At 29.8% G+C, this 26,826-nt stretch overlaps 15 protein-coding genes across 15 annotated transcripts; 11 read left to right on the forward strand and 4 right to left on the reverse strand.

Moving 5' to 3' along the window:
• Window positions 1-172: 172 nt before the first annotated feature.
• Window positions 173-1,060, forward strand: FG386_002915 (uncharacterized protein; the record flags this gene model as incomplete). The annotated part of the gene is made up of 1 exon (XM_067342600.1): window positions 173-1,060. One exon carries the CDS (start codon window positions 173-175, stop codon window positions 1,058-1,060), a length of 888 nt encoding a protein of 295 aa, XP_067197419.1.
• Window positions 1,061-1,220: 160 nt separating this feature from the next.
• Window positions 1,221-1,760, forward strand: FG386_002916 (uncharacterized protein; the record flags this gene model as incomplete). Its single annotated transcript, XM_067342601.1, has 3 exons — window positions 1,221-1,356; window positions 1,403-1,506; window positions 1,551-1,760. The coding sequence occupies 3 exons, from the start codon at window positions 1,221-1,223 to the stop codon at window positions 1,758-1,760; spliced, it is 450 nt and encodes a 149-aa protein (XP_067197420.1).
• Window positions 1,761-1,972: 212 nt separating this feature from the next.
• Window positions 1,973-5,305, forward strand: FG386_002918 (uncharacterized protein; the record flags this gene model as incomplete). Its single annotated transcript, XM_067342603.1, has 4 exons — window positions 1,973-4,068; window positions 4,115-4,879; window positions 4,936-5,125; window positions 5,171-5,305. The coding sequence occupies 4 exons, from the start codon at window positions 1,973-1,975 to the stop codon at window positions 5,303-5,305; spliced, it is 3,186 nt and encodes a 1,061-aa protein (XP_067197422.1).
• A 71-nt stretch (window positions 5,306-5,376) lies between these two features.
• FG386_002919 (SUA5 like RNA binding domain containing protein) lies at window positions 5,377-6,525 on the forward strand (the record flags this gene model as incomplete). Its single annotated transcript, XM_067342604.1, has 1 exon — window positions 5,377-6,525. One exon carries the CDS (start codon window positions 5,377-5,379, stop codon window positions 6,523-6,525), a length of 1,149 nt encoding a protein of 382 aa, XP_067197423.1.
• Window positions 6,526-6,683: 158 nt separating this feature from the next.
• FG386_002920 (uncharacterized protein) lies at window positions 6,684-7,625 on the forward strand (the record flags this gene model as incomplete). Its single annotated transcript, XM_067342605.1, has 1 exon — window positions 6,684-7,625. The coding sequence occupies one exon, from the start codon at window positions 6,684-6,686 to the stop codon at window positions 7,623-7,625; it is 942 nt and encodes a 313-aa protein (XP_067197424.1).
• A 426-nt stretch (window positions 7,626-8,051) lies between these two features.
• FG386_002921 (uncharacterized protein) lies at window positions 8,052-9,407 on the forward strand (the record flags this gene model as incomplete). The annotated part of the gene is made up of 1 exon (XM_067342606.1): window positions 8,052-9,407. One exon carries the CDS (start codon window positions 8,052-8,054, stop codon window positions 9,405-9,407), a length of 1,356 nt encoding a protein of 451 aa, XP_067197425.1.
• Window positions 9,408-9,447: 40 nt separating this feature from the next.
• On the reverse strand, window positions 9,448-12,195 carry FG386_002922 (ELP3 like acetyltransferase involved in transcription; the record flags this gene model as incomplete). The annotated part of the gene is made up of 1 exon (XM_067342607.1): window positions 9,448-12,195. One exon carries the CDS (start codon window positions 12,193-12,195, stop codon window positions 9,448-9,450), a length of 2,748 nt encoding a protein of 915 aa, XP_067197426.1.
• A 1,098-nt stretch (window positions 12,196-13,293) lies between these two features.
• Window positions 13,294-13,878, forward strand: FG386_002923 (uncharacterized protein; the record flags this gene model as incomplete). Its single annotated transcript, XM_067342608.1, has 1 exon — window positions 13,294-13,878. One exon carries the CDS (start codon window positions 13,294-13,296, stop codon window positions 13,876-13,878), a length of 585 nt encoding a protein of 194 aa, XP_067197427.1.
• Window positions 13,879-14,229: 351 nt separating this feature from the next.
• On the reverse strand, window positions 14,230-15,180 carry FG386_002924 (phosphotyrosyl phosphatase activator protein-related; the record flags this gene model as incomplete). Its single annotated transcript, XM_067342609.1, has 1 exon — window positions 14,230-15,180. The coding sequence occupies one exon, from the start codon at window positions 15,178-15,180 to the stop codon at window positions 14,230-14,232; it is 951 nt and encodes a 316-aa protein (XP_067197428.1).
• Window positions 15,181-15,409: 229 nt separating this feature from the next.
• Window positions 15,410-16,582, forward strand: FG386_002925 (uncharacterized protein; the record flags this gene model as incomplete). Its single annotated transcript, XM_067342610.1, has 1 exon — window positions 15,410-16,582. One exon carries the CDS (start codon window positions 15,410-15,412, stop codon window positions 16,580-16,582), a length of 1,173 nt encoding a protein of 390 aa, XP_067197429.1.
• A 527-nt stretch (window positions 16,583-17,109) lies between these two features.
• FG386_002926 (proteasome subunit beta type 1) lies at window positions 17,110-17,923 on the forward strand (the record flags this gene model as incomplete). The annotated part of the gene is made up of 2 exons (XM_067342611.1): window positions 17,110-17,445; window positions 17,492-17,923. 2 exons carry the CDS (start codon window positions 17,110-17,112, stop codon window positions 17,921-17,923), a joined length of 768 nt encoding a protein of 255 aa, XP_067197430.1.
• A 341-nt stretch (window positions 17,924-18,264) lies between these two features.
• Window positions 18,265-20,154, forward strand: FG386_002927 (signal recognition particle 68; the record flags this gene model as incomplete). Its single annotated transcript, XM_067342612.1, has 1 exon — window positions 18,265-20,154. The coding sequence occupies one exon, from the start codon at window positions 18,265-18,267 to the stop codon at window positions 20,152-20,154; it is 1,890 nt and encodes a 629-aa protein (XP_067197431.1).
• Window positions 20,155-20,169: 15 nt separating this feature from the next.
• On the reverse strand, window positions 20,170-21,051 carry FG386_002929 (uncharacterized protein; the record flags this gene model as incomplete). The annotated part of the gene is made up of 1 exon (XM_067342614.1): window positions 20,170-21,051. The coding sequence occupies one exon, from the start codon at window positions 21,049-21,051 to the stop codon at window positions 20,170-20,172; it is 882 nt and encodes a 293-aa protein (XP_067197433.1).
• A 131-nt stretch (window positions 21,052-21,182) lies between these two features.
• FG386_002930 (uncharacterized protein) lies at window positions 21,183-22,290 on the reverse strand (the record flags this gene model as incomplete). The annotated part of the gene is made up of 5 exons (XM_067342615.1): window positions 21,183-21,263; window positions 21,310-21,461; window positions 21,511-21,746; window positions 21,812-22,167; window positions 22,225-22,290. The coding sequence occupies 5 exons, from the start codon at window positions 22,288-22,290 to the stop codon at window positions 21,183-21,185; spliced, it is 891 nt and encodes a 296-aa protein (XP_067197434.1).
• Window positions 22,291-22,825: 535 nt separating this feature from the next.
• FG386_002931 (TRAFAC type P-loop GTpase that may be related to kinesin) lies at window positions 22,826-26,779 on the forward strand (the record flags this gene model as incomplete). Its single annotated transcript, XM_067342616.1, has 1 exon — window positions 22,826-26,779. One exon carries the CDS (start codon window positions 22,826-22,828, stop codon window positions 26,777-26,779), a length of 3,954 nt encoding a protein of 1,317 aa, XP_067197435.1.
• Window positions 26,780-26,826: the final 47 nt, after the last annotated feature.

Here is a 26,826-nt window from a genome sequence, read left to right on the forward strand (position 1 = left end):
ATGCTAATGGTCAGAATTGTTTTTGTGAAAATTGTAAAGACCATATAATAATCGTTAGAGAAAATAAATATTCGTAATACAGAAATACATTGTTTTTCTACGCTAATATAATACTTCACTTGGTTTTAATAAGGTTTTCGACAATATTGTTCTGGTTACTGCTCTATTAAGAATGAAATTCAACCAAAACCTTTCAATTGCAATAATTTTTGTAATATCAATTTTTTATGTTTATTGTTCTGAGAGCTCAGAGTTTAAGGAAGAAAAAATTGTTATTCTTAATGAAGATTCATTGTTGAGCGATTTGGGTTCTGCTGTAGTTGAGAGTTCACCTGGAAGCTATGTCTATGTTGATGATAGCTCTCATTTAGATGGTGGAGACCTAGAATACATCATTGTTGAACAGCAACCACAGGTACTTGGAGGACTTTTAGCTCCACCTGCCCAGTCGCTCTTACCACAAAGTAGCTTCCAATTTGAGAGCATCCCATTCCAAAGTCAAATTCCCGTTCAAGGAAGAAATTTTCAAATTGGCGATGGGAATAGAATTCAATGGATAGGAGGACCTGTTGATTTTGAAAGTATGGTGGACTGTAAATTTTATCGTCAAAACCCAGGTTTCTGTGTTCCAATGTCTATTTATACTCCTTGTTCCAGATGCAAGGCAGGCGTAAGAACTATTCTTCGCGCAAATTATAGGGTTAGATGTCCAGGAAAGGAATCATTTCCTCCTCAGCTAAGGCCATATTTTACTTGGGTACCAACTAGTCATAGAAACCCAAGAAGGGAAAAAGGTATATTTAAGCGTTGGAGACGCCAATTCATGTGTATTGTTATGGCTGTGTCTGTCGTTCCAAATGATTTGTCACAATTTTGGCAGCATTCTCAAATAAGCATTGAGCAACCCCAGTCTGCTCAGGTTCCGCACTTACTCTCTCCATATACATCACAACAAGCAACTTTTGGATATGGGCTTCATCAATATAATCCTCAAACAATTCAATACTACACAACCATTGAGGAGAGTGATGATGCTAGCAAGTACTACGTTTTAAACTAGTTTTATAGGGGATTTTTATTAGTTATAGACTATCTACTTTTTTATAATTTGTTATTTCTTATTTTCACAATGTCTTTGAATTTTTTTTCACGAAAATCTGTCAATATTTCTAAGTTCGAAATTCCGCCAGTGTCAGAACCCCTTAAAAAATAATTTGAAAATGTACCACTTACAGGAGGATCCTAAAGAAGAAGATTACTCGGTTATAGGTATCTTGCCTTCTAATAAATCTGTTGAAAACTCCCAAAATAACTACACTAAATATGAGGAAGAACATATTATATTGCTACAGGGAGGTAAGTCAATTTGGATCGTAAAGTTTATATTTACTTTATTTTCCAGTAAGAACAATAATTGAGTCATACTGGAGTCATTTCAATGTTAAAATTTCAGATGATGTAGTTTTTACAGTGGCAAAATTAGTCACCAACTATATTGATAAATTAGTAAGTTTAACAAACACTTGATATATACCCACACATCTTCTTAGATGAAATGCGCTGCTAAACTCTCAAATTCAAGAAATTGCGATACTCCTTTTACAATGGATAGCATATTGTCAGTTCTTGAAAATGATGATCGTAAACTTAAAAGGGCACAAGATGTAATAAGAATTAACAGGAGAAAACACGAGCTACTTTCTGCATTTGACGACACTGATTATATTAAATGCACTCATATCGATAATTCTAAAATGTAGACATTTATGTATTTGTTTTTTTTTTGTAAATTTAAACGAAATAAGAAAAAACATAACTTTTATGTTTTACTACTTTTACCGGTATTTTTTTCATTTTTAAGCTACTACCTCGAAGATGTTATAAATACATTTTTATCTCGAAATTTTGCTTTTTGTTACTGCCTTGATTGATAAATTAATAAAAATTATCGATTGTTCCTCTATATATTTAAATGAGTAGTCTCGAAAAATTAATAATTTCCGGTATTAGGAGCTTTTCACCAGACAGAAGGGAAGGAATAATTTTTGAAAGTCCAATAACACTTATAGCCGGTCAAAACGGTTCAGGTAAAACTACAATTATTGAGTGTCTAAAGGCATCTATAACTGGTGAACTCCCACCCAATTCAAAATCGGGCCAATACTTTATACATGATCCTAAGTTAACTGACTCAGCTGAAGTTAGGGGTCAAATACGTTTAATATTTCGTGATTATCAATATGAGAAGAGAATTCAGGTTGTAAGATCATTTCAGTTATCATATATAAGAAATAAAAAAACAAATATTAACTCATTGAATGATATTAAGTCACAATTTAAGGTAATCGAAAGTATTTTGCAAACAAAAGACGATGAAACGGGTGAAATTACAAGTATTAGTCATAAATGTGCAGATATCAATTCTCAAGTTCCAATTTTATTTGGTGTATCTGATTCAGTTATTGAGAATGTATTATTTTGTCATCAGGAAGATTCAAACTGGCCGCTTCAAGAGATGTCAAAAGTCAAAAAGAGGTTTGATGATCTTTTTGGATCGACACGTTACAGCAAAGCTTTGGAAGCTATAAATAAAATAAAAAATGACTACTCAAAAAAAATTAAAGAGATAACACTTATAAATGATGGTATTTTGCAAAAGATAACGTTTCTTGAAAGCATTCTTTTGAAAAAGAGTGAATGCCTTAAGAGAAAAGAGAAAATATTAATTGAAATTGAAAAAAATAACTCAAAACTGAAGCTTTTACAAGATAATGTTAAAGAGAAAGAGAAAATCAGAGAAAAGATAGGTAAATTATTTACTGAATTTGAGTTTGAATCTAAGCTTTTGGATTCATATTCAAAGGACATAAATGAAATAAAAATGGAGATAGATTCTGTTAATTTAAGTTCAGAACTTGACAAAGAAGACAATATTGATGAACAGATTAAATTTGAGAAAGGCAAATCTACTTTTCTGGCTGAAAGACTAGAAATTATCCAAAATGAGATTCAAAATCTGCTTCAAAACATAAATTTGAACAATAAAAATTCTGAATTTAAATTAAAGCTAGATCAAATACCAACAAAAATTAGAGAGATAAATGAAAATTCCACGTTATTAAAAGATTTTGTTCAAGAATTGGAAAATTTGCTATCAAACAAACTTAAAAATTTCCCAAACATTGATTTGAATAAGTACCTTGAAAGAATAACTAAAATGAGTTTCAATAAATTAAAATTTGAGCAACTTAATAAGTTGGAAAATGAATTGGAATCAATTGAATCACAAAAAAATAATTTTACTGCTATATTGCAGCAAAAACGAGAACTTAAAAGGGAAATTCAGAGAGAAATTGATCAAATATCCTCCAAATTGACTGATAAAAATAATATAGAGTCCGAAATGGATAAAATCACAAAATCATTGCAGCTTGTAAACCAACAAAATACTAAAACTATTGAGAACATAGAGGACGAATTGAATGAGAATTCATCCTTTAACAACACTTGTTCTGTGAGGTTTTCTGGTTTATTCAATATTACATATGAACTTGGAGTTACAAGTGGAGAAATCTCTATCTTAAATCGATTTAAAAATATTGAAAAAAAATTGGATGGGTTTGAGTTTGACAGCAATACAAATAATCTTGAACAGATGATATCAGTAAGAAAAGAGGAATACAAAAAAAAAAAAATTGAAACACTATCAAAATGGAAAAAAATTGATAATCTAGATTTTGCTTATAGTTCTGAATTTGAAGACTCTAATATCTACAATTTAAAAATGAGATATAAGCTTTTAGAAGAAAAATTATATGGATTTCCATCTGATTTAAATGAGAAGAAAGATGAATTACAAGAAAAATTAAATAATACCGATAGAGAAATATCTGAATTTGAAAGCTATATTTCAGTTAACGAAAAAAAATATAAAGAATTGACTAATTTAATTAATAAAGAAAATATTGAAAATAAAGCTTTGGAATCAGATTTTTACAAAAAAAAAGATCGTCTCTTGAATTCTATGACGTCACTTATTAAAGATTTTGAATATTTATTTATAAATAGGTAAGTCGTTTAAATTTCTATATAATTTCGTTAATATCATTATTAGGAGAGAATTTGACTTTATTACTGTATGTGAAAAGAATGTGAATTTTGTCGAGCTTTTGAAGACTAAACAAACCACTGAAAAGGAAATAAGAAACGAGCTTGAACAGTCTAGAAACTTAATAGATACACTAATTAAGGTCAGATCTCTTAAAAAAAAGAAGCAAAATTTTGATCATTCTGGAAATAAAATTAACTGTATCAAAGCCAAAATAGCCCATCTTCTAAATTATAAAGAGCAAACTGAAAATGAAACATATGATATTGGAAATATAGAAGAAAGTTATGAATTATTTAAACTAAATATTAATTCTATTCAAAACGAAATAGACTCTATTCAATGTGAATTATCCAGACTACAAGGAGAAAATAAAGTAAATGATGATTGGTTGGAAAAATGTGAATCAGATTCAAAAGGTTATTCTAATTTAGAAAACTTGAAAATGGAATACTCCACCGGGCTTTTCGAGCACAATTTAATGATATCTTATATTAAAGACCTCGATAAATATTCTTTGTCCCTCCAAAAAGCACTAATGAAGTTTCATGTCAATAAAATGATCGAAATAAACAGAACAATAAAGGAGTTGTGGAATGTCACGTATAGGGGGCATGATATTGATTATATTGCCATAAGAAGCGATGCAGAAGACGAAAATGAAGCTGCTTTCATCTCAGGTGATAATCTATCTAAGACCTCAACAACTAAGTCGTTCAATTATAGAGTGGTAATGGTCCAAAATGGAGTTGAACTTGATATGAAAGGTAAGTTAGAGAAATAAACAACAGATATACAGAAACATAAAGATAAAAACTTTCAGGAAGGTGTTCTGCTGGTCAAAAAGTTCTGGCATGCATAATTATAAGACTTGCATTGGCGGAGTCATTTTGCTTAAATTGTGGAATATTAACGCTTGATGAGCCTACAACTAATTTAGATCAATTAAATATTGAGGGCCTAGCTGAAGCATTGTCGTATTTAATTAAATTTAGAAAATTACAAAAAAACTTTCAAGTAAGTTAAAAATAATAACATACTTACCCACGTAAACTTCATTAGCTTATAATCATAACACATGATGAAAGGTTCGTAAGAATACTAGCTCAAGCTCAACAATGTGATCATTTCTACCAGATATCCAAAGACGAGAATGGATATTCTACGATTAGACAAGTCGACTTTCACGGGTACTAGAGGTTTTACGTAATTTTTTTCCGCCATGATTTTTTTTTCAAAAAAGTCAATGTACTTTTTTGACCTGAACAATGGAAGATTTAAATAATTACGCAAAACATATTTTATGTGGTGAATTGGTTGCAATACCAACAGAAACTGTATATGGACTTGGTGGGAACGCCTATGATAGTTCTTCTATACAAAAAATATACAAAATAAAGGGGAGACCCAAAAACAATCCTCTAATTTGTCATGTCTACAGTTTTGAATTTGCAGAGGAGAATGTATTTGAACTTTCAGAGAAAACAAGAATCATTTATAAAATGTTGGCAGACAAGTTTTGGCCAGGCCCACTCACACTAATAGGAGAAAAAAAATCTAAAATATCAGATGAGATTACTAGCACAGGAAAAGTTGGTGTTAGGTGTCCAGACAATCACCTAACTTTGGAATTAATAAAGATTTCAGGTGTCCCAATTGCTGCACCTTCAGCTAATAGATCTAATCATATCAGCCCTACAAGCCCAAAACACGTTCAGAAGGAGTTTGACGAAGATTACATGAATTTAGTTGGAATTAAGGTTTTGATTTTGGATGATGGTGAATGTTGCAACATAGGTGTTGAATCAACAGTACTAGAATACAACGAAGATGAAAATAATATTGTAATTTTTAGGTATGGAGCTATTTCAGGGAAGCAGATAGAACTTGTTTTGAATAATATGAAAGATGAATTTCATTGGTTTAAAGATATTAGAGTTATATATTTTACGGAGAGTAAAGAGACTAATTCTAAAACACTTAATGAAATTTTAAGTCCTGGAATGAGTATTAAGCACTACTCACCAATTGTAAAAACAAGAATAATAAAGTTCGTTTTGGATACTTCAAATTTCAAACGAATTGAGATTGATCTTAAAAAAATAATTGTAATTGACTTCTGTTCTAAACTACTTCCATTTAGAAACGAATTTTGTCAATACTTTTCTTTATGTGAAAACGAGGATTTTAGTTTCGCATGCAAAAGTTTGTTCAGTGTATTACATCAGGCGGAGGATTACATACTAAGTTCTGTTGAAAATCCAGATCAGTACCACATATTTATTGTTGGATTTGAGGTTCTAGATGATTTCTCATTCCCCCTGTGGGACAGAATATACAGGGCCTCTTCCGGTAAAATTATATACTCAAATTTAAACGACTTAGAAAGTGGAAACATTAATATATTTGAGCCTTAATTATTTGTTGTGATTTTATTATTACACTAATATTTTTTTAAACTTTGTTTTTGATTACTTTCGTAACAATGTTAATTTACATGCTTGTTTAACCGCCATTTAGTGTACTTAATTTGCTTCAGAGCCTGATAATTTTCTGTTATTTATTTCAAAAAAAAATGAATATTCATGAATTCCCTATTGTTATTGATACTGGACAATTTAAAACCAGAGTTGGAACTGCTGCAAATATCTATCCACAGATAATTACTGATACTTTACTTTATGATTCTGTAAATGAAAAGCAAATAAAAGTAAATAAGGGCATTTTCGAAAACCTTAATTTAGATAAATATAATATAACAAGTAATTTTTATAGCTCACAAAAACATGGTTCCTATGAACATTTGTTCACTGTGAATAATTACGTTGGTTCAATTCACCCTTTTATGTATACAGATAGAATAGACTGGAATTTATTGGAAACTTTTTGGACAGATATAATAACTAAGGAATTATATTGTGATACATCTTTACTCCCAGTATTATTATCAGAACCACATAATGCACCATTCGATTTTCAAGATCATTCAATGGAATTCTTCTTTGAATCGCTTTCTATTCCATCATTCAAAACGATGCCTCAAGAATTCCTTTCATTCAGTGCAATACAAAAAAATATGCCAAATATATTTCTGGATGATTCAGGCAAGGGTTCAGTCGGAACTATTGTTCATTTTGGAGATTCTAGTACACGTATTTTACCTATTGCATCTGGATTTCTTCTAACAGAATTTATTGGAACATTGAATATTGGGGGGTTTTCAGTTACTAAGTCATTGAGAGATAAATTTGGACCTTATTTAGAAAGCAATTCAATAATTTCACACAATGATATGAATGCGCTGAAATCTTTTGGATTGTTTGATGACTTTATTTCTGATCTTATTATTCCTTCACTTTCAGAAGAAATAATTAGTGTGGTAAAAAAATGTCCAGTTGACTATACCCGTTTGCTTCTTGGAAATATATTGTTTATTGGTGGGGCTTCAATAAATACTTCTTTAGTTTCTAAATTTGAAAATTACTTCAAGGTATGTAACGTTATCATTTGCTTTTAATCCAGATAGTTGAAAATGATTACAGCATATTTTTAATTAATTCTTTACTTTAGGAACTTCTGAAAAGATTAGAAATTAATTTAGATAAAATTTTAATAAATTCTCTGGGTAACTCAACTTGCGAAAAACATATGAAATTAAGGACATGTTCAACATGGATGGGAGGTTCTTATATATCAAATAGAGATTTTGTAGAAAAATATTTTTTTAACAGAAAACAGGTACGTAATTAATAATAATTATATATTCTTCCTATAATAACATCTTTTTTTCAGTATGAGGAATACGGTTCTTGTGCAATAAGGAGATTATCAAACAAAGACGATGTTTGTACCGCCTGAAGTTACTTCTTTAAAAACCTGCACAAAAGCTTTAGAGGAAAATTCTTGAATACAATAATACATTTATTACTTAGATTAATATTAAATGATATTTTCAAAAAGTAAATTTTTTCGTACATCTTTTTTGTTTTTTATAATTATAATTAATTATATTGATTTATTCAGCACTGCAAGCCGAAAAAATATTTGTCCAAACGTAACAAGTAGTGAGATTGTGTGGAGTCTAGTTTCACTAAAATGCCCATATTGGACTTCCGATATATTGTGGGTTCTCTATGATGTTAAAAATGGAGAAGGTTTTTATCTTCAAAGAAGTGTTTTTGATAGAACGGCTTTATTAACAGCGATATTGAATCAAAATATTCTAGAACACGCTATAAGTAACACAGTATCACTTGTTTTATATCCATTTTGCAATGTTTCTCATTGGAGCTACGAAAAAAATCGTAGGTTACCTTGGTCTTTATTCTATAATATTAAACAAAATCAAGTATTAATATTTGAATATGATATTCTAAAACTTTTAATTGGAAACAAAGAGTTTAAAGTAGATTTAATTGGGTTAAATTTCGACTACAAAAATAATAATAAAGAAAAAGATACATCAATAGAATTCTTTAATGAAGAGGAAATTCTAAATAATAGATTTAACAACTCTAAGTGTGACTTAGGAAAGTTTTTTAAAGGTGAAAAGCCGATTTACTCAGGTCATTGCGAATATATACAAACAAATAATGTATATTGTTTTAATTATTATAAATTAATGAGACCGAAAGAAATTTCAGACACAATTTATGAATTATTTACGCTAAGAAAGAATGACAAAAAATTATTTCTTTTTTTGTTAAAACATGCAGATAATATTCTTGTTCCTTGGCCCTGGGAATTAGATCAATTCGGAATAATAGACACTTTACAGCATAGCAATTACATTATTAAAAAATATAAAAATTATATTTTAAAAAATAAGTTATTCTTTACAGGTGACCCATATTTAAGTCTTCATTTAAGAAGAAACGACTTTGTAATAATAAGGCGAAATGAAATACCAAGTTTTAGACAAGTCTTAGAAAGATCGTTGCAACTCTCAAGGGAACTTGGAATTAATCGGATTTTAATTTCTACCGATGGAAATAAAGAAGAGAAAAGCAAGTTGATGACAATGTTCAAAAGTTCCGGACTCATCTTACACATAATTGATGCCAATTACGAAAAAGAAGATGGAATTATATCAGCAATTAGCCAAATTGTGCTGTTAAATGGAGAATACTTTATTGGTACTAAAGAATCACGTTTTAGTTTATCTGTTTCATGGGAATGTACATTAAGAGAGAGATACAAAAAGAAAATAGGCATGAATTACAATTTTAATAGATGTAATGAATATTTTTGTGAAAACCAATCAATATGTAGGGAACATAAAGACAGACTTCCAAAATAAGTAATAAAAATTAGTTTATATAGTTAATATATATAATTAATTACAGAAACTTGCTCTTTTTATTTTTAATATAAGTCAAACCAAAAATAGATGTAGTAATAATGCCTATTCCAATTATCCACGAAACTCGATGGTTGCTAAAACGGTAAAAAATAGACCTCATTTTTCCTAATATTCTAGGTTTTATATTATTATTGTTATTATTATTACTAAATAATTCGTATTCTTTATATATTAAAGGGCAAGAATTTCGGACTTGAGTACAGTCATTGTTAAATATCTCAGGGGAAATGGAATTAATATAATTGTCTAAACCAATTTCTTTATTTATCGCTAAGCCGGGTATTTCTCTAGAATCTCTTAAATCCCTTAATTCACGGTTAGACTCCATCTTTCTAATGTGCTCCAATATACTAAACAAATTGGTTTTAAGACTACAGTCTAAGAAGCCTACTTCGAAATCATCTGAAATTGATATAGAACTCGAATCTAGATCCTTTACCATATATGTATCTTCAAGGGAATAACCATTATTACCGTAATACTCCCTTACTCCAACTCCGGATATTACTACAATACGCGAAAAGCCATGGAGAAATGACAAGTATTCCGCAGCTCTAAGAAGTGTTTTTCCAAATCCCTTGTGTTGAACTGCTCCTTCAACATCATTTTTAGTTGTATAATGAGGAACAACTGTTCCATATATGTGTAGTTCCCTTATTAAAGCAGAATTTCTAATAACAGAGATTTTTTCTAATATTTCTGCACTATCCTCAATGAAATCTTCACTAGAATAATAGTTGTTCAAAGTATAATTTTCTACTTCCTGGTATTCAGAAGCTTTTTTATTCGCTACATCATCTTTATATCGCATTCTCAATCTTATGAAACCAAAAAGATCAGTTTCATCTTTTGATTCTAATGAAATAAAAAATTCAAGACCACCATAACTATCATATTTTCTAATTCTCAGAACAATTGTCCTATCTCTTTCTCTAATTGTATTATCTTTTTCTTTTTGTCGCGATTTTTTCACCTTTTTCTTCTTGGATTTATTATTGTTTATTTCTTTTTCATTCAAAATTAAAGATGTAGAGGTTGTCTGTAGTTTGTTTTCATATCTCTGTTGAATGTGCTTATCTTTAATTTCCCTACACCTTAGACATCTGCAATACAAATTAAGCGTCTTCATTTTGTCATGTATTGTTTGCCTCAAATTCGTACAGCTGTTTCCTGCAATAATACTTTGGTTTGGTATGTCTCTAATTACCCTGTTTATTCTAATCCAGGGATGTAACCCAAGTTTACATGACAAAAGGAGATAACAAAGTGTATCTGGAAATAATTCCGCATATGGAATATAAACCTTCTTCTCGTACCATTCCTCAATTTTAGAGAATGGAACAACTTCGCAGGGGTAAAGCTTCCATTGATCACATTGAAGTTTTGGATCACATAAAATATCTGAGAGCATTAAATAATCATTTACTACTCCTAATGTTTGTGCATTATCAAAACCTATTTGTTTTTGTAGTTCTTTTAATAAGACTGTTTTCTTGTTCAAAATTTTGACTTCTGTTTCAGAAAGGTCTAATTCTGTCCCATTTAAATGATCATATGGATTTGGTAGGTCTGGCATCAGGTGAATATCAACTTTATATCCAGTGTCCTTTAAAAGTCTGATAGATCTGACAATCTGATGCATGTAACATCCTCTGTTAATTAGTTTCAAAACTAAATTATCTGTATGTTGGATTCCAAGTTGCACCCTTGTGCAACCAAGTTGTCTCAAATGGACAATTTCGTCAATTGTGATGTAATCTGGTCTTGTCTCAAGAGTTAGACCAATAATTCTACATTCTGCAGTTTGATTGAGTTCAATTTCTTCATACAAAGAACGTTTATCACGGTCTATATAATCATTGTTATCAGAAACAGGATTTCTATTGGTGAATGTATTTGCTGCATAGTAAACATCCCTGATAAAGTTGTTTTTGTATTCTTTTGGATATCCACTCCAAGTTCCTCCCAGTATCAATAATTCAATCTTATCAATAATATGTCCATTATTTTTTAATGTTATTGATCTATCCCTGAACTGACTTATTGGGTCAAATGAATTTTGATTTGCCCTCAATACGGCAGGTTCTGTTGATAAATAACTTCTTGGTTGTCCAGGTTCATTGGGACAGTAATGACAATCATGTTTACAGGAAAATGCCCCTGGAGATGTTAGTATTGTAATTACAACAACACCTGATTGACTTCTAACTGCTTTTTTATAAAGTAACGATTTTTCAATATTATTTACTTTTTCATTTGCTTCAATAAAGTCTTGGTAGATAATTCTCATGCTTTCATTTGGAAGATCCAATCCTTTTAAAGATATGAGTTCTTCATAGACTCTAATTATTTGTGCTTTACTTGGAGCAATTTTGTGGCGTCTCCTTAAAATATTTATCACATTTTCATATTCTTTTTTTGTTTTTGGTGATAACAAAATTAACTCATGAACGAACGAGAACAATGTTTCAGATTCAAAATGTTCCTCATTTTTTTGACGTTTATCATAGTTTAACCATTCAGATGAACTTTTACAAAAGCTCTCAAGATGACGTCTTCTATGGACATTCATCAAATCTTCTTTTGTCAACTGTTTAATTTGACCTGCATATATTGGAAAATCATCTCTAAATGCAGGTATAGAATTATTAACTTGCTCAAATGTGAGTGTTACTTCATCGTTTTTTTCATTTAAAGTATCATTGTTCTTTCTTGTTCTTTCCATATCTATGATTGAATGCTACTCTTAGTTGTGAATTGAAGATCTTTTCATTAACACAGTAATTTATTTTTTTTTTTAGACCTTGTAACGGTTTATAATATAATTTTAAATTTAAATATTGGCGAGAAAAAATAACTGTTGTTTTGAGCCAATAAATAATTAATGTGAGTAAGACTCAAACTATCATTTGAGTTTGACCATTAACATCTAGGGTTATCTAAAATGATCCTTTCAGCACAGTAGCGCCTAATTTGCTTTTCCAAGTAACTTTTGTGAAAGAAAAACAATAAATAAAAAGGCTTTAAAAATAAGAAGGGGCGCACAAAATCAAAGTATATTCTAGAATAGTTAATAGAACATTTAAAATTCAAATTATGAGTCTTAAAGAAACAAACATACACACCTTCACTTTTTTTGATGCTGTATCATTGACATCCCTATTGTCAGTTTTAACAACAAAAAATTCAGACTAGGTCGCAGGTAAACCCCGCCTATAGACAGAGAAGTAAGGGATTTTTACGAGTAAAGATAATAATATCGTTAAGAGGAAATCATCCTGATAGTTTTTTTTTTCGAAAATAGGAAAGATTGCAAAATTGGGGTTGGACAAACCCGGAGTAAGTATTTTTTTTTGTCAAAAGTTTTATTAAGTACGTGGTCAATTACCTGTACCAGTTTTTGTTTTGAGCATCAAAAGTTGTTTTTTTAAAAGTAAGGTATATGCTGATTGCTGGGTTGTTATGTATTGACTGATTTGCTTGGATTAATTGATTTATAGCAATATTAAATTTGTATTATTTATCACAAGACCTTACGTTCTGACACTTTTGGTCAATTACGGTTTTTAACAAGAGAGGCAATAGACCGGTTTTCACGGTTCTTTTAGCTAATTACATACATAAATACATATACACATCAATTTGTATATGTACATTAGTAATTACATGCTGGATATTACAAGGAATTATAACTTGGACTTTATGGATTCGGCACAAAAGTTGTTTAGAGAGAGTTTTTTCGGAAGCAATAAATCTATTTCTATTAAAAATTATAAAAAACACATGCAAAGATATATATTTCTATGCGAAGTTCAAATACCAAATGCCATCCAAGACCCCAGATAAAAAACAATCCTCAAATGGATGCCCAAGTTATTCGCAGTCGTCGAGAAGAAGGAGGAAGGATTTAAATATAGATAATCATTCGAACCTTCCTGGATCTGTAAATCATATTACGGAGAAAAACTCTAATAAGACTTCTAAAGAAGACCCTGGTACCTTAATATTGAAACTGCTACATAATGGGCGTAGAAGTGTTGTGACGAGTGATGTTTCCCTTACAGGCAACAGTTTTAGATCGCAAAGTCGTACTAAACATTGTGGCTCTGTTATCCCATTAGTAGAAACCTCAGACAAGAAATCAGACAATATTTCTGATCAAAGGGTTTCTGAGAGTAATGCAACTCTATTTACAACTCCACCCCCAAATAGGAAGGGAAGATATAGCGTTTTTTCCACATGTGGAACGAATAACCAAAAGTGCACGAATTATTCAAATGGAGGCAACGAGAAATCACTAACGTCATCAAGCTCGTCAAATCCGACAAATTTTGCGTTACCAATGTACATGAGATCACCAAATCCAGAAAATGTCCCAATGCCGTGTGGTTTTCCAATAGAAGGCTAACCTATATTATATTCCACAAATCGAGTATAAAGGGATTAATGCTCTTATTGATTCAATGGATGGTTAAATGGATGGTTAAATGGATTTAATGAGTATTTTTTTTTTGTTTTTTTAATGCTTTTCTTTTTTCGAATAATATAAATTTGTTTTTGGAGTCAATTATGGCTCCTTTAATGAACAATGGAATTAAATTCAAGTTAAAAATTTGAAAAAAAACGTTGGTAAATTCGTGTAGATTTTTTTTTTAATTTTTTTTTTTTTTTTAATATTTGCTTGTTTTCGACATTTTCGGGTGATAACATGTCATTTTCAACGAGGAAAGATTTCACTTCAAAATATGTAGAAATAGTGTTAGTTGAATTTTATTATGTTACCAAACACAATATGTTGGGCAATCGGGAATTTGTCTAAAATTTCTGCAATATACATTTTAATCATACCTGTGTATATTTTTCTCCATGAAGGAATTGAAGTTAGACTATACAAAACAGGTGAACATTCTGCAAAATATACGTTTGTCTTTACATTGAGGATATGCTTTATTGAATTTAAATATAAAAGTTTGTCACTGCACGTGTTTAGAATTGTTTGGTCGAGTACCTGAGAAGGTAGAATAGGAAATTTATCCTCTGAATCAATAAATTGTGATGATCCAAATACAAATGGAAGAAAATGATAATCATCTAGACCCCAAACACCTCTCGATCCTGCAGGTTCAAGAAGGTATACTGATTGAAGTTTTCTCATTAAAAGAATATATCTATAAAAAATTACCATCACCAATTCAGATAAGTAATTATTTTGAATTATTCCAAGCTTATTTATGCAAAAAAGAAAAAGAATAAAATTCAACTCATGCCCTGTTCCGTAATCAACTCGATTCCTATTACCAAAAGATTCAACAAAGTAGATTTGAACCTCTTCCAAGTAGTCGAATTTTTGGTTTAGTAATTCAGTAAGGTATGAAATAGATACTTGCTTTGTACGATCATACCAAGTTTGAAATGCTTTATTTCCAAATCTCATAGGCTGCTTAATAGGGGGTATTTCATCAATTAGTAAATCTAATCTTGTTAATAAGTTCAACAAAGTTAAGATAGCTGCAACGTTTGAGTCTTCTTTTGAAGAGTTTTCAAACTCATATTCAGATTGTAGAATCAAACTTTTACCATGAATACTTTCGGATAACAATTCTATAAATTCAATTATGTCAGAATGGGCTTTTCCGTTAATAAAGAGACATAACTGTTTTTTGTCAAAAATACGGGTTTCACATTTAATCCTCTCATTTGCTTGAATCATTATCAAACAAATGTGTAGTTTTTAAATACAATTACATCAATAAATGCAACAAACTTAAACTTAAAGATACTTTTATATTTTATTTCTAATTAAAAAAATTAGTGTATTAATACAGCGGCTTTGAAATACCGGCTCAAAAAATTAACTATTATACCAGTTAATAATTATTGTAGTAGATAATATTTGAGTATTGAATACTGGAATAAGCCTTCATTAATTAAACTTGAAGATGTCAAATGTTGCTCTAAATTCCGGTATAGGAGGTTCTTGTATAATTCTCGACATAGGAACTCAGTCCATTAGGATAGGTAATGGTGGCGAGGACTTACCGAAATGTATTGTGCCAAATTGTGTTGGTATTTCAAGTGGGGAGGTAGATAACTCCGATTCTAATTATGGAAATATCTTGTTTCCTCTTAAACCATGGGAAAAACGTGACTATATTGAGGTTATAGCTCCTTTTACATACAATTTACGTGAAAAGACGATAGAAATTAATGAAGAGTATCTTTCTAGATTATTACAGGACATTTCGGTCCCTCAAAAATATACTAATATTCCATTTTCATTTTCATCTACACATAACTATATCTTTGAGCCATTTGAAGATAGAATTAGTGGTCATTCGCTTTTTCTCCCAATACACTCCACTTTTAATCAATCCCACAGCGGAAAACTCGCAGAGATAGCATTTGAAAAACTAGAGGTGTCTTCTTTATTTTTGTCTAGAAGATCTGTTCTTTCCTGTTTCTCCTGTGGCAGAACCTCTGGGATTGTTGTGGATATTGGTGCATCTTTTTCTAATGTTTCTTGTGTGCAAGACGGTCACTGCATTCAAAACAGCATACAGGAGTATTCGATAGCAGGAGATTTCTTAGATAATGAAATATATAAAAAAATTCACAACAAGGTAGATATAATTCCTGAGTTTGGTGTTGCGATAGACTCTGGATCAAAAGACAGCAATAAAAAAGTTTCAATACCCCTTTTTAACGTTGACAATTCTTATCTAAATTGGGGAATTATGCATGTGGTGAGGAGTTTAAAACATTCATGTTTATCATTTTCCAATAATAATTCAGAAGCTCAAAACACCATATTTACTCTTCCAGATGGAAATACAATCGACACTAGCTCAATCAGGAACTCAATTCCTAACTTATTGTTTAAAAATAACAATCATAATAGTCAATCATATCCGGGGCTTATTCAGATGATTGTAAATTCAATATCTGAAATATCTAATTCTATTAAGGATATCTCAAGTATAGCTTCTTCAATTGTACTTGCTGGTGGAACAACATTGATTAGTGGATTCGATTCCAAACTTTATCAAAATATAGTTGATCAGAAAAATCAGTTACTAAATAACCAGGTATGTATATTCTGTATTCTTTTTTAAATTAAATGACTATTTTCTTCAGAACGGACTTCCCCCTAGAATTATTGCGTCTCCAAGACCTGCAGAGAGGTTAGCATCCGCATGGATCGGTGCATCAATTTTATCTTCGCTTGGAACATTCTCTCAATTTACCGTTTCGAAGAGAGTAAGTTGCGCAATTAAATTTTTTTCTTCACTTTTAATTTATTTTAGGATTATCAAGAGTTTGGTCAAAACATAATATTTAGGAAGTGTCCTTAGAAAAAGTTATTTATATTAGAGTTTTAGACTAATTTTTGAAAGAATTTAGTATTTTAATATCATTTTTATTGTATATTATTAATGGTACCCTTCTAGTAAATAAAAATTAAATTTACATGCGTTTTTCGTTATTTACAATCCTTTTTCGATTTGGCGGGTTTATTAGTTTATAAATAGAAACGCTCCCCTCACATTGTTTTTGTTTAGAACTTCATAACTTGTTTTAAAAATCAGCAGAATATTAAATTTTTAATTAGTTTGCTTTCATACTGTTATTTTATCTACTTATGTTGTCTTATAGATCTGTAAAGAAAAACACCCTTATTGAAGACACGGAGAAACTTTCTGTACAAGGTTTTTGCGATCAGATTCTGGGAGACCAAGAAACTCAACAACTCAGTGGAACTGTCGAGTGTAGATTTGATCCATATATTGATAATGGTGGGTCATGTGTTGCAATTGCAGGAAACGATTTTGCGGTGGTTGTTGCGGATACAAGGCTTAGTAAGCTGTATAGGATAGCATCAAGATCAGTTTCGAAGGTTTATGAACTAACTAATACTTGTGTTTTAGCCTGTAGTGGAATGTATGCAGATATAACTGCACTTAGAAGAATGTTAACGGTAAGTCTTATATGTTATAATTTACCTGAAATTTATTATTTTCTAGGCTAAAATTAAACTCTTCGAGTTTGAACACAATAAAACTCCATCAATTAATGCAATTGCACAATTACTTTCTTGCGTACTTTACTCTAAAAGATTTTTCCCATATTATTCATTTTGTCTTCTTGCAGGATTAAATGAAGAAGGAAAAGGAACAGTATACAGGTATGATGCAGTAGGGAGCTTTGATGAATACTCATACGGCGCACTTGGATCTGCTGGTTCTATAATCAGTCCAATTCTCGACAACCAACTTTTAAGCAACAACAAGACGTCTTTTGTACAAGTCACAGATAAGATTGAAATAATAAATATTGCGAAAGATTCTATTGCAAGTGCAAGTGAGAGAGATGTTAGTACAGGTGATTTTGCAGATGTCGTTGTAATTGATTCATCTGGCATTTCATACTCTTCGTTCGATCTAAGAAAGGATTAAAACAATAAGAATATTTTTGTACCAGAAAACATCTATGAAACAAAGGTATATATAAATTTCCTAATAATAAGATTCAATTTACCAGAAAAATATGAACAGATTAATCCTGAAATATATATAGAAATAACTATTTTACCTTGTGACTTTATCATATTAAAAATTTGTCCTTTGTAATCTCCCCCTCCCCGCCGCAACTAATTTTCTTTCATAAACCAATTAGGAAAACGGACCCTTAATGATTAGACGGGCAATATAATTTTTGACGTAAACAATTTGATATAAAAAATATTAGTTATTCATTAACTGAGTTTTTAGGTACATACTTAATTAAACTTTAACGAATGAATAGAGCAATTGAGAACAACGATTCAAATCATAATATCAAGGAAGAAAATGAAACACAAAATTACACCAATGATGACTCTACATTAAGATGTGAGTTACCTATACTAATTATAACAAAACACCTTCAGGAACATAATGGAATGAAGTATAAGGATTTTGTACAATATAGAAGATATTGTACCAGAAAACTCCATAGACTAAGATCACTACTCAAGCTCAACTGTGGGAAAAACAAATTTCAAAGAAGCTATATTGAATCAGTAAAAGAGTATAAGACTGGAAAACATTTTTTGATTTTAATTTTATTGATTGAAAGATGTTGGAGTTTTGGAAATGAGTTGGGTAGTGTAGAGAATACTACAAATATTAAGGAAAAGATAAATAATAGAACTAGACTTCACGGAATACGTAAATTAAAGAAAGGATGCAAAATATCCAATTTACTTCTAGAAAATGCTCAAAATAAGTGTACCTCGAGGACAATTGTTGAGATTAAGGCCTACCAAAGTTATATACTTGGAAACTATCATTTAAAATGTTCAAATTGGGAATGTGCTGTAACTGAATTGAAAAAGTCAATTAATCTTTATCAACAATTAAAATTGGATATTTCTTCTCTAATTTTTGATAATTCAAATATTTCATCATTGTTAAATATTCCTATACTTACAAAATCAGAATGCGTAAAAATATATGACGGTCATATTTCTGAGTTAGTTCCACTTATTAGACTATCACTTTATCATTGCAAAAGATTGGGAATAGAGTTCAAAAGTGATCAAAATATGGGTCAATTCAGTGATATTCCTTTTGGTAAATCTAATTCAAATAAAAAGATAGTCCACAATAACAGTGAGTATTCTGTCCCAGCTTCAATTTTTGAGATACCATTAGTAGAACTGGAAGAAAAATATTCCAAAGTCAAGGAGATTGTGCCTATTGATAAAAATATTGTAGCACTTAATTACACTAGTGAAAATATAATTGACTACTATTCGGAAACTCTTATGTCTTCATCTTTATTGAGCCTGAAAATCAACGATGAAATAACCAAAATAACAGCTAACACAGGAGTCTCCCCTTTAAATGGTAGTAATTCAGAGGATTGGAAGGCATTTGAATTATATATAAGAGAATTTAACTTATATGTATCAATTGAAAGGGACATGATATTATTATTACAATTACTAGAGTATTTCAACAAACCAGAAAATCAAATAAATAAAATACTTAGTGAAAACTTGGTTAAAAGTCACAATAATTTGAATTTGTATAGAAAACAAGTAATCAGGCACCCTGAAGAAGGTATAAGAGTCTGTGATCTATTGAATTTTTCAATCTCAGAGTTAAATTCAAGCAATTCATTAAATCATAACTTGAAGTTAACTGGATTGCTAACAAATGTTATTGGAAGTTGCAGAAGTATGTTTTTGTCGCATTTTTACGGACAAAATAATAAATTTCAAGAAGCTTATTTACTTTGTGATTTGGTAAGATCTAGAAGTGAAATAAAAGAGGAAGACTACAAGAAGATTTTCTCAGATGTAGATGGTTATGTTGATAGAATAATTTCTTTAATTAAAATAATAAATGATATATTGAGTATTATGGTTCACAACTCGTTTAATATTTATCTATGTTGCATTTTAAATAGCGAATTTTCATTTAAACAAAAAACAGAGATATTTAATGAACAAAGTATCCACAATATTTTGGACAATGAAACATTAGAACCTAATTTAATGCCTATAGCCGTTAAACCAATAATGTTCGATACTGCATTTGACTTTATAGTTCCACCAAATATTTCGAGTAAAGTACGTAAGAACGGAATAGTTAATAAGATATTTTCAAAGGCATCTCGAAAATTTGGAATTTTTAAATAATTTAATTTCATTTCTTTAAAGATTGCATGCAGGAAATAATACATATCCTATATCTTGTTTAACTGCCTTTATTACCCCTAAAAAGTATTTTGTATTAAAGTCCAACATTATTCGTACTACAAAGTGTTTCATAACACCATTTGTACACTTAGATCCAAATGAATCAATTAGTGCTTCATTAGCCTTTTTAAAATCAACTGTTCCTCGTATAGCAAGATTGAATTCACTTTTTCCTGGCTGAAGCCAGACACCTAACTTTGACTCCGCTTCACCATAACGTCCTAATGCAAATTCTAATTGTCTAAGTTCTTGGTCCTCAGTTAGAAGTGTTATCAACTCTACCGAAAATATCCTTTCATTTTTAGAAGGTGGTCTTTGGTTTAGTGGGAAAATAAACCCATTTTCCATATTTTTATCAATACTTGGATATGCAAATATATTGTTATTGTATTTATTGGGAGTGCAAATGAACTTATTAGAGACGGGAACAAAATTCACATCTGATATTGATATTCTACCATACAATAAACTTTTGTTATATATTGGTACTCTCAGAGATGCGAAGAAAGTTCCATCTGCGGAAACTGTAAAGAATTCTGCCTTTACAGGTAGTCCGTATATATTCCCTATAAAAACTGGAGGAGGTGACATTTGTCCAATTGTTATTCCACCTGAAAATAATATTAATACAAAAACAAATAAGATTAATATTAGAAGTAATGTATTGTATAGTTTTATAGTTATCTTTGAACTCTTCTTCCTTTCATTGTATGTTATGTCAAGTGAAAATATTGACAGGGGCTCTTTTATTGCAGCAAGAATTACATATGGCACTGCTTCATCTATTGGTATTATACTTCTCACTTTTGTTTTAAATTTTTTTTTTTCGCCACTCATTGTGTGAGGAATTAAATATGATTTGCAAGGAAAAAACCGCAAAATTAAAAAAATTGTTAGATTGTGATATTTGAAATAAGTTTTTATATAAAAAATAATTATTTAAGCAAAAAAAAAAAGACTACATATATTTACTTAACTTTTGTTGAAAACCCAAATCTCTGTCTTAGAGATCTTATTCGTTCTGATTTCTCTAATGTTTGAATGATATCCTGGAAAAATTAATTTGTTATTTAGGATTTGTTAACGTCAACTTACTTCCTTCCGAAATAAAACCTCTGTTTCACCTATATATCTCCGAATTAATCCTATAGCCCACTCCTGGACTTCACTTGTTGTTTGTCTGTCGTCATCTTGCTTGTGAACATAGTCAGTTTCTATAATAACGTCATCAGTATCATCAACAATACCTAATTATTTGTTAATTGTTTCTTTTTTTATTAGTAATTAGAAACATACCATAATCTTCGTCTCTATAAACATAATATTCTTTTGAGTAATTGTCACCTCTCAATTTCAGTTTTCTTTTTGGCTTAATTGTATTGACTTGATTTTCAATGTATTTATTTTGGATTTTTTTTCTTGTTACCCTAGCATTAATCTGAGGAACAATTAGCCTACGTTTCTTGAAAGCAATAGCCTTGCTTAAAAATGTTACACTTGATGAAGTTCTAACACTTGGAGATTTTTTTGTTCTGACAAAATTTTTAATTTTGGAAGTTTTAACGTAAAATTTATTATTTTATATATTAAAACTTACATTAATGAAGGAATATGTATTGAGTTTCTATAATAGGCATCAGAGGGGTTATTTATTTTCTTTTCATCAAATATACCTAATTCTTCATATTTACAACTATTAATTGCATAACATACATTGTTTAAGTCATTTGTAACATTATTTAAAAATTCGAACTCCTCATCAATATCAAAGTTTATGATTTGGGAAGGTGCTATCAATATTCCAGATTTATATCCTTCATCCATATTATTTTCGAGTAGTTTTCTATTATTTTTATTATTTAATTTTTTAGTTTTTAATTCTTTTTTTCTTCTAATATTACTTTTGATATTCATTTTTATCGATTCAAGCAAGCCTTCAACGTCTTTCACACTCTAATAGTAATGTTAAATCCCCTTTTCAGACACATTTTACAATTATCAGGTTCTTACCTTTTCCCAATTAAATCCTGCTTTATTAATTTTTTCTTTCAATTCATTTATACATGAACTTTTCATGTTAATTTTATTAATTATTACAAAAGTAATTTCAGATTGAGCTTCCGCCCCAGTAATGCAACTGTGCATTGCATGCGTCCACAAAATATACCGGAAAAAATTGCATGTTTGCATGTACTTCAAAATACAAATAAATTATTTTACGTGTCGAAAAAATTGTATAAGATTAACAATCTTATTTTAATTGCAGGGGCAGATTTATATTTAAGAAATAATATTCATTTGCTGTTCATACTAAAATGAATGAACAAATGTAATTCCTGTTATATAATTAAACAAAACCTCTTATCTACGATAATTAGAGAAGCACATAGTTTTGGCATTAAAAGAATATAAGTATTAATACAAATTTTAACTTGCGGTCTATTTTTTAGGTAATTCGAAAACAACTGATTAATACTTGTGTGATTTGTATGTAGATGATAACAACAGTTTATAACGTCGCGTCTTCAAATATTATTTGAGATTTAAATAAAAGTTATGTGCTTTGACAATTAATATTTGAAACATTTCAATATCCGATAAGGTTTTATAAATGGAAAGCTCGTTGATTGGTCTTAGCAAGGCAAAAAGTTCTGTGAGAACATTTATCAGATTCTCACCGAAAAAGAAAAAAGAGGACAAGGAAGAAAAATGGAACTTCGTTTTCGGTCGAAATGGTAGGTCAATTAGGGTATGTAGAAAATCAGAACTTGGTAGAACACGTTTTTGTTCTGTCACAAATGACATATTCACTGAAGATGTTTGTAATAGCGAAATATATAGAAAAATGGGATTACAACAACATGCACTTGATACTTTAGATGGAATATCGACAAATGTCATAGTTTGTGGACCACACAAAACAGGAAAAACTCACACATTAATTGGTTCCCAAAGAAGTATTGGTTTAGTATTGCAAGTTGTTTATGACATTTTTGCATCAATAAGATGTTATTCTACAGGAATACATTTGAATGAAAAAAGTACGAATACCGATATTGGTGGTAATTTTGATAGATTATTTGTGGTAAAGGCTTCTGTACTTGAGATAAGTGAAAATTCTTTGAATTATACAATAGACAATGTACGGGACCTAATTAATCCAGAAAATCCACTACAGTTAATTAGAAAAATAGGAGGCTTGGGGTATATAATAAAAGGAGAACCTGAGCATCTATTTGAAAAAGAAGAAAAACTTGTTTCGGCAATTTTATATGCAGTATCTAGAAAGAAAGTATTAGACTCAATTAGAAAATTGAAATATAAAGGATGTAAAAAATCAATACCAAAAAACATTCAAAGCAGTGTTTTTGGTTCATTTGGCGAGAAATGGTTCGAAGACAATATAGTTGGTAATTTGATGATAACAATTACAGTTGAATCAGCAGATAAGTTAGAAATTGAAAATAAAGTTAGGAAAAATAGTAACATTGCAAATTCAACAAATGTTAGCAGTGGTTCGATTAAATTTTTTGAAGTTTCCTCATGTTTTAACTCGAATATGCAAACGAAGACAATAATTCCGATGTTTGGATTGCTTGATCTTGCACACGAAATTAGGAAGTATACTTATACTAATGAAAAAAATGAAAAAATATATATAACTAATATAAGTAGTTGTATTGCATCTACGATAGTTGAATCGAACTTATTAGTTTTAGCAACACTTACTGAATCACCTAATGAAAAAAAATGCTGTATCAGACCAATTTTAACTCCATATGATAATCAAACAACGGTTCAACCAAACTCAATTTTTGATACAATACAATTTATTGAGTATATTGGTAATAGTATGAAATTTCCAGTTTTTCCACAAAGAAACTGCTTTAATAGGCCGTTATTTCAGTCAAAATTAATGGAAATACTTAGAAAAAAGATAAAGAGTAATCCCAAATCAAAACCAAATGACAAAATGATTATAAAATCAGATAAAGGAATTTGGAAAACTGAAAGTAGTGGTAGAGTTACAAGAATTATCCGTTTATTAACATTCATAAATCGATCTTCAGAAGGGTCTGCAATACTAAGAATATTAATGAGTGGAAATGACGATGATATATTAAAAATATATTGTGAAAATATAATAGGGTCAAATTCAATTAATTTTGAAGATGACTCTATGGGAAATAATACATACAAATGGATAAAAAATGAAGATTTCAAGGATATTAAAAAACTTAACAAAAATAATTTTTTATATGATAAAAATGTTAGGTTTGAAGGTGAATCTGATGAATTTACGGATAAAAAAATTAACGTGAATAATAAAGAAACAGATAGTGGTGATACCCTTAAAAAAACAGATGAAACAAATTATTTAGAAAATTCAAAGATAAAAAATTTATGTTTTTCAGAGAGAAAAGAGGCAAACAAAGACAATATTTTAAAAACCTCTGCAAAATTTGCAGATGAACCTAATATAAGAATCGATGATTTGCTAATTTTAGAAAAAAATGAGACCACTGATGAGTCGAACATCGATGAAAATATGACAGATATTTTTAATTCAAAGAAATTTGAAGAAAAAGAACATTATTATAATTCGCTTAATCTTAATCTTTGTGAAAAGGTAAAACGGGGCAAAAGCAAATCTTCAGAGAAAAAAAAAATTTCAAGTAAACTGAGACTTGACAAAGAAATTGAAAATAATAAACACGAATCAACAAATTTAGCAGAAAATGAAATATTAACAACAAAAGAATGTGTAAAATATGTTGATGAAAAAGTTGGTAGGACATGTAAATCCATAAATAATGTAGATAAGGGTGTTGGTAGAACACACAAATCTTTGGATCTTGTTGATGAGGGAGTTGGAGACACATATAAATCACTGAATGTTGCTGATGAGGAGGTTGAGGTGGATCCGAATTGTTTTAACCCTGTTAAACAATATGAGGAGTTATTAGAGAAAACCAAATCATTAAATAAGTTACAAAAATCAATAATAGAAGCACAAAAAAAATATGAGAAAGATTTTTTAGAATCTGATTTTGAAGGAAATATTTATGAAAAGGAAATTCAAAGTAGAAAGCTGAAGAAAAGGTTTCAAGTTGTGAACGAAAGAGCACTTGAAGCAAGTCAAAAAGCAGTAGAGGCAAGCAAAAAAGCATTAGAAGCAAGCAGGAATTTATACGGAACAGAAAAAAAACACTCTAGGGGTGAAGTACATGAAGTTATTCCTGAATCTAAAAACTTTCCACGAGTTGATATATATGCACCTGCATACTATTCAGATGTTGATTATGAACATTATCATACACCAGGTAACTTTAGGTTTGGAGTAGAGGAATCAAATGAAACAAATTATGAGAAGAATTTCATTTCTAAAAATGAAATAAACTATTGGAAAAGAGTCAAGGATAATAACTGTCCTTGTTGTATTGATTATGCAAAAATTGAAAGGTGTAGGTGTCACTATAAAGACGCATCAGTCAATTTTGTTGGTATTAGTGAAACTTCTGTAAATACAGATAAGTCACTCTTACAACTTTATGAACCTGGTGCAGGAATAAATGAAAAATTGAAACCAAATGGCAGAAGTTGGGACATTATTTTCAATTTGCCAAAGGAAAACAGAAGGTTGAAACTTGGATTTGAGAAAAATAAGGATAAAACAATGGAAAATAATTTAATAAATAATGAGATTTCATATCTGTCTCCTAGTAGTAGTGTTCAAGATATTGAAGATATTTATTTTGAAAGCGAAAATATTTACGGTGATGAAGAAGATGAAGACACAAATATAAATACAAAGATCAACAATAAAGTGGCCTTTACTGAGAATATGAATCAAATAAACTCAAATAATATAAATAAGACAAGAAACTTTAGCCAAATGGTACTTGATCCTGATATATTTAAACCTCTTTATTCAGATATAAGTGAAAATAACTATCCAGTATTTAATAGAAGATTTGCCAATAATAAACATAAAAATCAATGCAATTTTGAAAATAAAGCTTGTGAATCAAAAAACAAAAATCTAAACTGTCTCGGTTGTTTTGACAGTTTTGGTGGAATCCAGAAAAATAAAAGCTTCAGTTATTTTAGTGATTCTAATTTATCTGAATCAAAAGATAAGTTAAATTTAGTTGATTATTCAGAAGGTCCGAGTAGAGAAATAGGATTCGAAAACTTTAAAATGCATAACAAAACAGAAATAAATAAATCATATTCTAAGTTTAATGACAACTTTCTGGAGAAAATTGAAGAGGATATTCACAATCAAACAACTCAATTTTCAAATATTTCCGGTAAAGTGAACACACATTCAGAACAAAATGATCGAGAAACGAGTGTTTATATAAATGATAAAGCATCTGAATTGAATAACTCAACAGATGAAGTTAATTATTCAAATAGAGGAATTCCAATAGAGGGGGTAATTAGAGAGTTTGGTTGTTGTCATGTAAAATATATTCTACCATTCCCAGAGGAACTTAGACCAAAAATAATTAGAGGAAAACAGAGTTATACATACCCATATCTAAAATCACTTTATTAGTTATTTTAACTAAGATTTAAAGAAATTTTGTCTTAATTATCCAGTTG

The sequence above is a fragment of the Cryptosporidium ryanae genome, assembly GCF_009792415.1.
Source record: "Cryptosporidium ryanae isolate 45019 chromosome Unknown contig_6, whole genome shotgun sequence".
NCBI lineage: Eukaryota > Apicomplexa > Conoidasida > Eucoccidiorida > Cryptosporidiidae > Cryptosporidium > Cryptosporidium ryanae.